Source organism: Triticum dicoccoides, chromosome 4B (assembly GCF_002162155.2).
Source record: "Triticum dicoccoides isolate Atlit2015 ecotype Zavitan chromosome 4B, WEW_v2.0, whole genome shotgun sequence".
NCBI classification, from domain to species: domain Eukaryota; kingdom Viridiplantae; phylum Streptophyta; class Magnoliopsida; order Poales; family Poaceae; genus Triticum; species Triticum dicoccoides.
In genome coordinates, this window is record NC_041387.1 from 93,893,615 (window position 1) to 93,906,724 (window position 13,110).

General features: G+C 53.2%; 1 protein-coding gene across 1 annotated transcript; it reads right to left on the bottom strand.

Moving 5' to 3' along the window:
• Positions 1 to 6,708: 6,708 nt before the first annotated feature.
• LOC119295221 (leucine-rich repeat receptor-like serine/threonine-protein kinase BAM1) lies at positions 6,709 to 12,711 on the bottom strand. The gene is made up of 2 exons (XM_037573584.1): positions 9,703 to 12,711; positions 6,709 to 7,540 (listed from the first exon to the last, which is right to left on the bottom strand). The coding sequence occupies exons 1-2, from the start codon at positions 12,365 to 12,367 to the stop codon at positions 7,125 to 7,127; spliced, it is 3,081 nt and encodes a 1,026-aa protein (XP_037429481.1). The 5' UTR covers positions 12,368 to 12,711; the 3' UTR covers positions 6,709 to 7,124.
• Between the last annotated feature and the right edge of the window lie 399 nt (positions 12,712 to 13,110).

Sequence of the window (13,110 nt, forward strand, 5' to 3'; positions counted from 1 at the left end):
GGAAGCGGCGGCGGCGGCTAGGGTTGTGGATCGAGGTTAGGCTGATACCATGTAAAGGAATAGAGGGATTTGGTGGAATCGATGATTATTGCTCGAGCCTCATGAGCTTATATATAGGACTATAGGAGTACATGATCAACTTGAAGTAGAAGACAAACTAGAACAAATTCTAGCGTACCTTATATTTCCTAACTAATCACGATACTCAACACCAACCAAGACCTAACTGATTTAATAAGAAGTTTAAAAAAATACTGCATGCCTGTATTCATTGACGACCGCCATCGATTGGATGAGAAACCTTGTATCCATTGGCGCCTTTAGGGATGCATGAGGCTGTAAAGCACGTGGCTGGGCATAACGGCGCGACACATTGGGCACGTCTTTGCTTTGTGCAGCCACGGCGTAAGGCAGGAGCGGTGGAAAGCGTGCGAGCAACCAGGCAGCGTCACAGCGTCCTGATCCTTCAACAGGTCCGACAGGCAGATACAACACTCCGCCATATCCTCGACGACCGCCATATCATCGACGACCTTCACCCAGATCTTAAGAGATATGTCAATGTCGTCGCAACCAGCCTGGTCGCCGAGGCCAGGAAGGACGAGCCCGGCGACATCGTCGGGCAGGAACTTGTCCCAGTTGGCGCGGGCGAGATTGAAATCCCCGACGACCGGCGTCGCCCTCAGCATCCTGTGGACGGCGTCGCTGCAGGCCTGGCGGCTCCCGAAGGTGGTCTTGGGGTCGCAGATCGGGAACACCTCGTAGATCCCCTGGGGCGCCTCCTGCCGGACGCTTCCTCTTGCCTTGGAGCCCGGCTTGCGCAGCTCGTAGCTCGCGAACAAGTCACCGAGCAGTTTCACGACGCACCGCTTGTTTTCGTGGGGTTTGAGCAGCCTGCTGACAGTGGCTTCGCCGCGGATGTGGCACTCCGCGGCCCGGGACGGCATGTTCCTGAACGGCGAAGGCAACGCCGCCGCCGCCATTCTCCCCGAGGAGTTCAATCAACGGGATAAGGAAAGGCTGTACCGTGCGTATATAGAAAGACTAGACGCTCGTTATGTCCAGCTTTATAACTTATTCGTTCAAATTATTATTTTCCATTTTGAGGAAATAACCTATTAAAATTCTGTACTACATTATCCCCTAAACTTATACGTACTAGATGATATGTCGGCTCAGTCTCTCGGAGGTGCTCATAGGGGTAGGGTGTGCGTTAAACCTGGGCAAACGTCGGGCCGGGCCGGGTTTCGGGCCGGGCTTGTAAAAGCCCGACCTTCATTTCTCAAGCCCGAGCCCAGCCCGAAACCCGAAATACTCCATATTTTCAAGCCCGAGGCCGGCCCGAAGTCAAGCCCGAAGCCCGAAAGCACGGCCCGAATGCTATTTTCTAGTACGCGCACATGCAAGCCTGGCCCGAAGCCCGAAAGCCCGGCCCGAAATACGGGAAAATTGAAGCCCAAGCCCGGCCCGAACTATCTTTCGGGCTGCAAAACAAAGCCAGAGCCCGGCCCGAATGTCAAGGCCGGCCTGGCCCGGCCCGGATTTTTAGGGCCGGGCTCGGGCCGGGTCGTCAGGCCGTGTAGTCGGGCCGGGCTGCCCATGCCCGGGTTTAGTGTGCGTGTGTGCGTTCATAGGGGTGAGTATATGCGCGTGTATATGAGCGCTTATGTCTGTACTGATGCTCAAAAAAAAAAGATTGAGCCCTGCACGGGACGCCGGAACGTTCTTTGTACAAAGTCCTTGCCTTCCTGTCGATTCATTCAGATATGATTTTTTTTGCATGGTAATACGTGTCTCATTTATATAGAATAAAGATCAAGTTACAAGCCACGTAAGCACCAATCATACAAAATTGAAAAGATAGGAAAATCCTATGCAAAATACCAACATCTGTCCCTCTCCTTCGACACCACCGAAGCGGCCACCAAAGGGTAAAAAGACATATCACCTCTTCACCCAAGCTCGACGCGGCTCCATCGCTGATCAGCAGCTTTGCGGACCTCCAAAGTAGTTTGCCAGAAGCAAAATCATAGCCGTTGAAAGAATCAGACCGGGGCAACATGTCCCCGGACACGCCATCGAACTTCAGAACTGACACCCCCACATGACGATGACGTCGAAGGAGGAAACCAGAACTGTCAGCCTTCAACCACAGACCCAACACAAGATTCTCCATCTTCCAGCTTTCACTTGCGTAGACAACCGCCTGCGCGTACTCCTGAACGACAAAACCTCCCTACTCCACCATGACGTCGGAGACAACACCATAGCAACGGGGACAGAGCATAAGGAGAGACACACCTGATGGAGTCGCCGCCGCCGCCTCGCCAACATCATCCATGAACCCTGACGCTGCCGATCTGAAGGATCGGCAGAGACACGATGCCATCAACTCCGAGACGCCGCCGTGAAGGGCACCGCCGGTATGGGAGTGAAGCTGAGGCAGATTTATTCGTCTGTGCGCCGCTCCCACCACCCCAACGACGCACCACAACCTACAAATCCAAAATCTAACTACAGAGCAGAGGAACGGGGTCCACCTCCCTCCTGCCGCCGGAGCAGCGGCCGGAGGAAGAGGGGGCCAGCGCACCGGACGATGAAGATCGGTGGAAGGAGATCGCCTCCTTAGTCGCCTGGCTGTTGACGGCTGCTAGGGTAGGGAAAGCCATTCAGATACTCTTTCTACACGTATTGGTAATCAGCAACGCAAGCTATGTTAAAATAAAAAATCAGCAACGCAATATTGGAAACAGCCGCAGCGACCTACTCATATACGGGCAAAAAAAAACAATTTACGGGACGTACATGTAGGGTACGTACTCCATATATTGCCAACTGCCCTAGACTCGAGTCGAGACGTCCAAACTACAAACCCCGATCTAGATCGCTTCTCCAACTTGTAATCCAAGCCACAGCCACCCCACCTCCGCCGCCGGAAACCTACCAAGAAGCCGATCGATCCATGGGCACGACGAGACCAACGAGCGGGGAGATGCCGGCACCGAACGTCATCGACCAGGTGCGCGAGGACGCCATCATTGCCGCCATTTTCGGCTCCGTCGCCCACTTCGTCAAGGGCATCTGCACCTCCCCAAACGGGAGCCGCCTTGCCGGCAGCTTTCTGGCGGTCCCTGAGAACGCGCTCGCCGTCGGCCGTTGGGCAGCCTGGTTTGGCGTTGCCAAGGCAACTAGGTGCACCGTGCAGCATGTGTCCCCGGTTACCCCTTTGAAAGCACGGTCGCCTTGGGAGTCACCGACACCCTCTTCTCCATGCATCACGGGCCACGCGTGGCCCTCCGCAACGGGTTGAGATATGCGGCCATAGGCGGTGTCCTTGACATGGTCATTTTTAGCCTAAAACGCTCTGCTTGCGCACCTGGGATCCCGGCCACCCAACGTCGCGTTTGATTGATGTGAGCCAGTGTTTACTTTTCTTGTTGAACTATAATTTTTCATCTATCAATTAGAGTTCAAAAAAAATACTCGAGTATTGTTACTGTTATAAGGGGTACAAGGTGGCTTAAGTGGTTGTTTCAATGAAAAACTTGGTGCAATAATAAAAATATTCTAAATGTTAGAAAGGGGTGCACACATGATTTGGCCTCTACTAACGGCCGACCGTTGGATTTGAGCTTGTATGGTCTTCTTTCTCCACTCAACTCGAAGCCTCGATTCCCAAATCTCACTCATCCACCTTCGCGTGTGGCTCATCGAAGGCCATCCCCTTGATCAGGCCGTCTTTGTGTTCCTCTCGAGCCACCATTACCACAACCATGACTGAGACGGGTGAGGGGGGTATGAGCTTCGTGGCGGTGGCGGACCCATAGCTGGTTTAATCAGCAGTGGCGTGAAGGAGTGCCCAACAAATTCTCCTTACAACATCACCAATAAGATCCTCCATATATGGTAGGAGATTGAAGATGCATGAATGATGGGTGTGGGAGATGTTGAAGTGTATATCACCAACGTAAGAGAATGAGGTCCAGAGCTGCGCACTCCTCCAAGATGCCTAGCTCCAAAGAGCCCAAATCATTCAGATCTGCCACTAGATCGTTCCTTCCCATCCTCGAGCAAGATAAAAAGCACATTCATGGATTCACATACAGTACTATCAACTTCATGTTTTGTGCTTTACATGTCATAAATTAACAACCTCATTTTTGCTGGTACATCATTCAAAAGTCTAATATTAACAACCTCATTTTTTGCTCATTAGTGAATTGAACATGATCACCAATCCTTTTTGTAATTACTAAATTTGCACCCTTTTATGCTTGTTTTGTTCTTAAGAAGGACAAACAATTTTTAGATAATTGTGCTTTTTATGTACTCTTTGCTCACTTAATTATTAAGTTGCCATCAGAAAAAAAGACTAGTTTTAGGGATGACACAAGTCTGTTTTGGATTTAATCCAGTATATATTTATGCAGTTGCTCGAGGCAGCAACCAAAATTGCACATTAACTGCTAAGTAATTGGGCGTGATAGTTGGGGCAGGGTGCCGACAATAGTGAAGAAAGTTGCATGTCAACTAATCCCTCCGTCCGGAAATACTTGTCATCAAAATGAATAAAAGGGGATGTATCTGGATGTATTTTAGTTCTAGATGCATCCCTTTTTGTCCATTTTGATGACAAGTATTTTCGGACGGAGGGAGTACTAGGTAGTTGGTCGTAGCAGCAGAAGAAGGTACACATCTCACTGGCATAGTACTTGACAGGGGTGCCAGCGAGGAAAATTGTACATCCACGAGTAGGGGAGACTAAGTTGCACAAGAGAGAGAGTGGCGGCTTCCACTCGAGCCACCATTACCACAGCCACGACGGAGACGGGTGGGGAGGGTATGAGCTTCGTGGCGATGGCAGACCCATTGTAGCTTTTTAATATTTTTCACATGGCAACATGTCAAGTGCAATTACCTCTGGAGGTGCAATCATGCCATCAACCAGTGAATATTGAGGGAACACAACCATATGAGTGTGAGGAGCATGTGCCTATAGCTCAATCCTTCTTTTTTTTTGACCCGAAAGTATAGTACAATCCTTTATAAGTAGATATTTTGTGGTGAATTATTTAATTCACTGGGCTATTCACATTCGAATCTATTTGATTTATTAAGAAACGTACAAAAGTAGTTAGCAGAGGTGTATTGAAGCACATCCGCTGAAAAGATTAGTCTACTCCCTCTATTCACAAATATAAGACGTTTCTAGAAATTTCGATAGCGTCCAAACATCTGTAAAAGGATAATTCTACCCCGTCCACCTTCTTCATCACCCAGGAATTTCCTCGCTGCGTTTGAATTTTGAAATCACCTCCTGTGCTCCTCGCCGCCCAACTCCTGGCCGCGTCCAGGCACTCCTCGCCGCCCACCTCCTCGCCCAGTAGCATGAGCACATCACATGAGATGGTTCTCCCAGGCTTGAACTGCAGTCCACGTGTATTCGAAGAAGATGTACCTGCAGGAGAAGAAGATGTCAATATCCAAGAAGAAGAAGCAGGTATACTCCCGTTAGATCTGGACATATACTCCGAATAAACATATCCTAATGTAGACATGATCATCAGTGCTTCAAATAAAGTGCATTCCCAGATTATTCCCAGCGGACTGAAATACAGTAAACCTAACATATCCTGGAGTAATTATGCACCATAATTTATTCGGTTACTACAGCAAGTACTCCAGGTATAGCAAGTTTCAAGTTTCTTCTTTGCAAGTTTCAGTACTCCAAATAAACATATCATGGGAGACAGCAAGTAGTTTCAGTAGTCAACTACAGTTTTTGTAAACTGAATTTAGGGAATTTTACTTCCAGGACTGAACAAATACTCCAAAATTTAGCCGAGCACTTATAAATTTGCACATACTCCAGGAGTACAAACTTGTTGCGAACTTGCAAGTAAAGCTAGGAACGTCTGTGCAAGTAAAGCCACAACAGATATTGGACTTACAGTAAAAATTTATGCTACTCCAGCATATTGCAGTTAAAGTAACTACTCAAGATTATTGGGGTATTGGGGTAACTTGCACTATACTCCAGGATATTGCACTTACAGTAAAGCCACTTACAGTAATATACTTGGAGTATGCCAGTAAATTGCTCCAGTTCCAGTACAGTAGCATTAGAGTACTGCAAGTTCCAGTAATTTCCAACAGGAGTGTACTACAAGTTCAGTATACAGTACAGTAAATTACTCCTACAACTACTCCTCCTACTGCTACTGCTACTTTAAATGGACAAACAATTGGTACTACAATACACCTCTGCTACAACAGAGGGAGTACTTCTTAGCTAAATGCAGCTTTGCTATTTCTCAAGACACGGATTGGTGCTGCAACAATTGGCTAACATCTGGAACATTATATTATGCATCTTTGCCTTGTACTATGTTCTGAATGATTAAAGGTATATGTGATCAGTGCAATTGTTACTTGCATGACTTCTTGCTACTGACACTGTAAGCCCTGAAACCATGCATCATAGACCCATGATGATCTTGAAAATTCTTTTTCCCCATATTTTTGACCCACCTTTATTTCCATAAAGCTGTGCTATTCAAGTCCCTATCTGTATGCTTTAAGCTTTGGGAATCAAAATGTTTACAAAGACTGTCAAGCTACTATTTTCCCCCCTTTTCCTTTCTTACTTTTCATGAAACCAAAGTTTCAGTCAAGAATCTTCGAACAGATGATTACTAGACCCTCACATGACAAAATTGCCTCAAGTAATACAAAAAGCTGTGGAGTAGTACACATTTCAGCATAAACAAGAACTAGTGTAAAGGAGATGACAATGGATGGTGGCTGAAGATTACCAGGAGATTACAAAGGGCCAAAGCCATGATGGAGATGACTATTACATTGGACAGCGCAAACCCCTAGATGGTAGTAGCATATGATCAAACCCTATACACCTTTGATGAAAAGAAAAGAAGATATAGTAGAAAAGAAGATGAGAAGGGGAAAAACAAAGTTACATGTTATTGCTCTTCCCCATCCCCTGTCACCGTCACTGTCGATCTACCCAAGAACTGTAGAATGCTAGCCCCAATTAGTAGTGCTGTAATTCGGCCCAGAGTCTGATGTAGCAACGTCAATTTGCTGCTTGATTTGTTCTGCTGGACCTAGTTCAGCAGGTCCGGGAACAGCTTGTAGCAGTTGGGCTCCTTGTCCGGCTCCGGCGCCGACGACGACGACGCGGACGACGGCGAGGGCTGGCTGGACGCGTGGCGGGGGAACTCGGACAGCATCTGCACCACCTCCCTCATCGTCGGGCGCTCCACGCTGTTCTCCTGAACGCAGAGCATGGACACGAAGAAGAGGTGGGACACCTCGTCCATGGGCACCGTGCTCAGCCGGCGGTCGACGACCTTGGGCACGCTCTCCCGCCGGCCATCGGTGACCCGCTTCGCCCACTGCACGATGTCTACCCCTTCGCCGAAGTCCCCCACCGGCCGCCTGCCGGTGACGAGCTCCAGCAGGACGACGCCAAAGCTGTACACGTCGCTCTTCTCGTCCACTCTCAAGGTGTACGCGTACTCTGAAACATAAAAAATGCGATCACAATTAGCATGCCTGCTAAAATCACATAATGGCAACATTTCAACCAGTGTAACTTCTCTTCTCGTCAAAGAACACAATGATCAAATCAATGGGTAAAGGGTAAAGCTAGGAACGTGAACCTAGGAGGAGTGTTCTCAACGTGCACCAGCGCACTGATCATATAAAATAATGCTAGTCTGATCTCAAACTAAGCGCGATCGTTATAAATTATGTTAAAAAACTAGCGTATGCTAGGATAGTGAGCATAGCATGCTAGGAAAAGTGAGCCTGTGCTACGCTGCTGATTTGAATAGTACAGAAACTGGCTATGTGCGCCTAGGAACAGAGGCAAGTGCGTACAACATTCTGCGACGAATCCCAAGAGAAACCGCCTACCCTACCCTTTGCAGATCCATCGGAATCTTTCCCATACATATGCACATAGTATATTCTTCCAAGTTCGTCAAATCCAAGGAAAATTCTTCGCCAGGATCAAGAAGGGGAATTATGTCAGTTAATCCAGCCCATGCCTGCCCTAAGATCTTGCCAAATCCCAAACCCGGAAGAGCAAAAAGGAAACACATAGAGAGAGGGGGAAACTTGTATATATACTACAAACTTCGTGACCGTAACAGTGAAGGCGCCCGTGCCGTTCGAAAGCGTAGGAACAGCGTGCCGTGCCGTCCCGTTGGGGGCGCTCCGGCTTTGGCTTTGGCGACGTAACAGCGGCAAAGCGGGAGGCTGCTTTGGCGAGGCCCCAGGAGCAGGACGGAGGAGGATGACAAGGCTTTTTTTACCGGAGTGAGTGTGTCCCATGCCGGTCAAAGATACAGCAGCGCAACCAAGTCGATCCTGACCTAAAGGGCCGAGCTGGGCTGGACCAGCGGGTGCTGGTGCTGGTGCTCGTACCCAATAAAACCTACCGTGTCATACGGGGTCCGTATCCTACTGCTCCAGACCTCACCAGGCTGACAAAGTCTCGTACTACTACGAGAAAATTACCGAGTCAGAGGGATACGTGTGACGAGAAGATCGGGCGGGCTCAAACTCAAACTCCCTTTTGCCATGCCCGATGCTGCTACTCTGGCGCGCTGGCCCGGCCTGACACGACGCGGTTCACACACGTACGTACGCCCGCTACGCTACGCGCTGTGGTACACGGGAGAGTGCACGCAGACCGGCCGGCCGTCCGTCCTGGGGCGGTGGGGGTCTTGGCTCATGCATGCACTGCATGGCACGGAGTTTTGGTTTGGCATACACGATGCATGGGATGGGCGTGTCGGGTTTGCGACTTGTGTTGGCCAGCGTGCGTGTTCCCCCCGGCCAGCCGGTGTCCGGGCGCGCCCACAAGGCGGCATCGTGTGGTCGCAATCGGGGTCCCGCGAGAAAATAATTGGGTGCTCGAGTGCGAGCCTGAGCAGAGGACTCCTTTTCGGCCGCTTTCGCCGAGGGCCCACCGGCGCTGCCGCTGATGATGTGGTGTAAAGTCAGACTGGATCGGATGGCCTTGTACTGCTACTGCGTGTCATGTGCATACACAGAGTCGGACCGGACGGACAGCCGCGGCTCAGCTCGAACCCTCGGCCATACCCTCTCGTCTCCCCATTTGAAAACTATGCACCTTGTTTCTCCTCCTGACACGTTCTTTTCGACATGAAAAGAGAGACGCACTCCCTACTAAGGATTTGAAAGAAAAAACATCCTAGTAGACAGCTTAATCTCGAAGTGTAAACGTACCGGGACCAAAAGTTTCCGTTTGATTGATCTGAAACAGTGAGCTACACTCACTGTGGTTCTGCGCGACTGCACCTGCGGTCTGGCAGCACTAACCACTATCACCATCTGAGTGCATGTGGTCAATCGTACGTGAAGGTTTTAACTCGCGACAAACCTAATCGGACGCTTACTTGTCTGGTGTAGTACTACTGGCTATTGACTTCGGAGCAGCAGGTCCCATGACCCAGAGAGAGGGGCCAGCCCCCATGCCCAACGTGCAAGATGGCGACAAGCAGACGAGCTCGAAAAACCGATGGATCCTAAACCAAATCTGATTGACCCCTCATAGGCAGGCAAGGCGATAAGCAACTAGAGACAAAAACAAGCACATGTGTAACGAGATGTGAAATGCTGCAATCAGTGTGGACGGACGGGCGTACGTACCTGGCGCGATGTAGCCGTACGACCCGGCGACGGCGGACATGCACTCGGAGGCGCCGGCGTTGGCCGCGCCGGCGCCGGAGCCGGAGCGCAGGAACTTGGCCAGCCCGAAGTCCGCCACGTGGGCCTCCAGGTTGTCGCCGAGGAGGATGTTGTTGGACTTGACGTCGCGGTGCACGATCATCGGGCTGCAGTCGTGGTGCAGGTAGCAGAGCCCGCGCGCCGCCTCCAGCGCGATCCGGTACCGCCGGTCCCACGCCAGGAACCCGCCGCCCTTGCCGTGGAGCACCTCGCCGAGGCTGCCGTTGCCCATGTACTCGTACACCAGCACGTTCGCCTCCTGGTCGTTGGTGCAGAAGGCCAACAGCCGCACGATGTTCCGGTGCCGGATGCTGCCCAGCGTCCGGATCTCCGCGCGGAACCCGTGGTCGTGCCGCCCTGCCGCCGGCCCGCCGCCGTTCAGCCGCTTTACGGCGATCGCGCCGCCCGACCGCGCCCGCCCCGCGTACACCACGCCGGCGCCGCCGCGCCCCACCACGTTCCCGTCCTTCATGCACTCGATCACCTCCGCGATGCCGAAGTCCACCTTGTGGAACGCCGTGAACCGCCACGCGCCATCGGGCCCCGCGCGGTACGACCTCGCGCGCAGCACGGCCGCCACGGCGAAGATCACCGAGCACGCCAGCAGCCCCAGCGCGAACACCAGCTTGTAGTCCCCCGCCGTCGCCCGCCGCGGGCTCACGGCCGCCGTCCCACCGGTGTCGCTGCTGATGTTGCAGGGCCGGTTCAGCACCGGTCCGCACAGCCTCGGGTTGCCGGCGAATGCCGTCTCGTTCAAGTACCTCAGCTGGCCCGTGTCAGGCAGCTGGCCGGACAGGTCGTTGTAGGAGAAGTCGGCCGCCGTGAGGCTGCTCATCGCTCCGATCGCAGCGGGGATCGACTCCTCGAGCTGGTTCCTCGACAAGTTGAGGTAATTCAGCACCCTTATCCCGGCGATGGCCTCTGGGATCGGCCCAGACAGGTTGTTGGTGCTGAGGTCAATGTACGTGAGCTGCCCACACCGGCCGATGGCCTCCGGTATCGGCCCGGACAGCTCATTGCCGCTGAGGTCGAGCTTCACGAGCAGCCGGAGCTCCCCTAGCTCCGGTGGCACGGCGCCGGCGAGACGGTTGTTGCTGACCAGCAGCGTCTGCAGCGCGGAAAGATTGGCAAGCGCGGCAGGCAGCGGCCCGGTCAGCAGGTTGTTGGACAGGTTGAGCTGGGCCAGCTGCGACTCCGAACCGGTCAGGGTCGGGCTCGGGTTCGACGGGACCGGACCGGAGAGCAGGTTGTTCTGCAGCTCGAGCAGGTTGAGCCGCGGGAGGTAGAGGAAGCCGGTGGGAATGGTGCCGTTGAGGTAGTTGTGGCCGAACCGGACCCGGGTGAGGCTCGCGCACGAGCCGAGCGGCCCGGGGATGGGGCCGAAGAGGAAGTTGTTCATGAGGATGGCGGTGTGTAGCTCGCCGGAGGAGCACAGCATCTCGGGGATCATGCCGGTGAGCCGGTTCGATGACAGGTCGACGAGCCGGAGCGCCGCGTTGGCGCCGAGGCCCGCCGGGACGCGGCCGGTGAAGTTGTTCATGAAGAGCTGTAGCGTCTCCAGCAGCGGCAGCGCCGCGACGAAGTCAGGGACCGGGCCGTGGAGCCGGTTGAGGAACAGGTTGAGCAGCCGGAGCGAGGTGAGGGACGCCAGGGTGCTCGGCACCTCGCCGGTGAGCGCGTTGTTGGACACGTCCAGCCTGGTGAGCGCCGTGAGGTTGCCGAGCTCCGGCGGGATTTCGCCGGTCAGCTGGTTGGTGTGGAGGAACAGCGTGTCGAGGGAGGCGAGCTCGCCGAGCTCCGACGGTATGCTCCCGGTGAGGCCGCAGTTGGAGACGTCCAGCATGGTGAGGTTGCGCAGCCGGCCGAGCTCCGGCGGGATGCCGCCGTCGAATGCGTTGTAGTACCCGAGGTAGAGCTCCCTGAGGCTCGTCAGGTTGCCGAGCTCTGGCGGGATGGCGCCCTGTAGGTTGTTGCCGTTGAGGGACAGGTACTCAAGCGCAAGCATCCCGCCGTACGACGCGGGTATCACCCCGGAGAAGTAATTGCCACCAAGGTCAAGGTATCGGAGCCGCGCCAGCGCCGTCACACCGGCCGGGAGCGAGGAGGAGAAGTTGTTGTCGTAGGCGTCGAACACCTCAAGGCTGGGGAGCGACGGGAAGTCCCAGCCGTCGAGGCCGCCGCCGAGCTGGTTGCCGGAGACATTGACGTAGCGGAGCGCCGGGAGCGCGGAGACGGCCACCGCGCCCACGATACCGTTCCCGGCGAGGGAGAGATTCGCGAGCGCGGCGAGCCCAGTCACCTCGGCCGTCACGGGCGCGCCAGTGGACACGTTCATGTTGGCGATGTCGACGGAGACGACCCTGCCGCCGGCGCAGCGGACGCCGGTCCACTCGCACACGGAGGCGACATTGGCCGGCAGCCACGAACGCAACACGTGGGGGCGGCAGCTGAGGGAGGCCTTGAGGGAGAGCAAGGCCAGCGCATCTCCATGCAACGCCTCGCCATGTCCATAGCCACTGACATTATCGGTGGACAGTAGAAGAGAAATCAAGAAGGAGAGCAAGGCAAAAGGATGAAGAGCCTTCATCTGGCCTACAATTCTTGCAGCTTGCGAACTGTGGTGAGAAACTAGCTAGAATACGCAGCCATTGGCAATGCCATTGCTGCTGTTTCGGTGAGCTTACAGAGACTTGGAGAGACGGATGGATGGATGGATGGATGTTGAGATGGTAGAGAGGTAGATGGGTAGATAGAGGGAACGGCAAAGGCATGCAAGAATCTTGAGAAGCTTCACATGAAAATGGAGGCGAGAGGCGTGAGCTTCACACCGAAGGGGAGGGGAATATGTTCTCTGTGTGTCGAGAATGGCTTTGTCTTTTGAGCTATTTATGCCTTGTGGGAGAAGGGTGTCCAGTGCATCGGCCTCTGCTTTGGGTGTCTCTGTGTTCTATCTTCTCCTCATCTCTCTGGTCCTGTGCATCCCTCTCTCTCTCTCTCTCGCTTCTCTTTTTGCTTTATCTTTCGGAGCAGAGAAACTAACTGTTAAAGGCTTGTAGTGGGCGAGGAAGCAGCCGTGGCAAGTGATGGGGAGTTTCTAGCTTTGGCGTTTTTTATCAACAAATTGTTCCATTAGCTTTGGGGAGTATTTAGAAAGGCTTCGAGCAATTATGACATGGCGCCCGACAGAAAAAGGGAAATGCACTCTGGTCTCCGTCCGACTACAGGGCCCGTGATTGAATTTCGGCAATGATGAAAGAGAGCAATCAAACTACTCCGGTGTCTCCAATATGTGTATTTGTGCCATCCGGTTGGTTCCGGAGTACAAGGAGG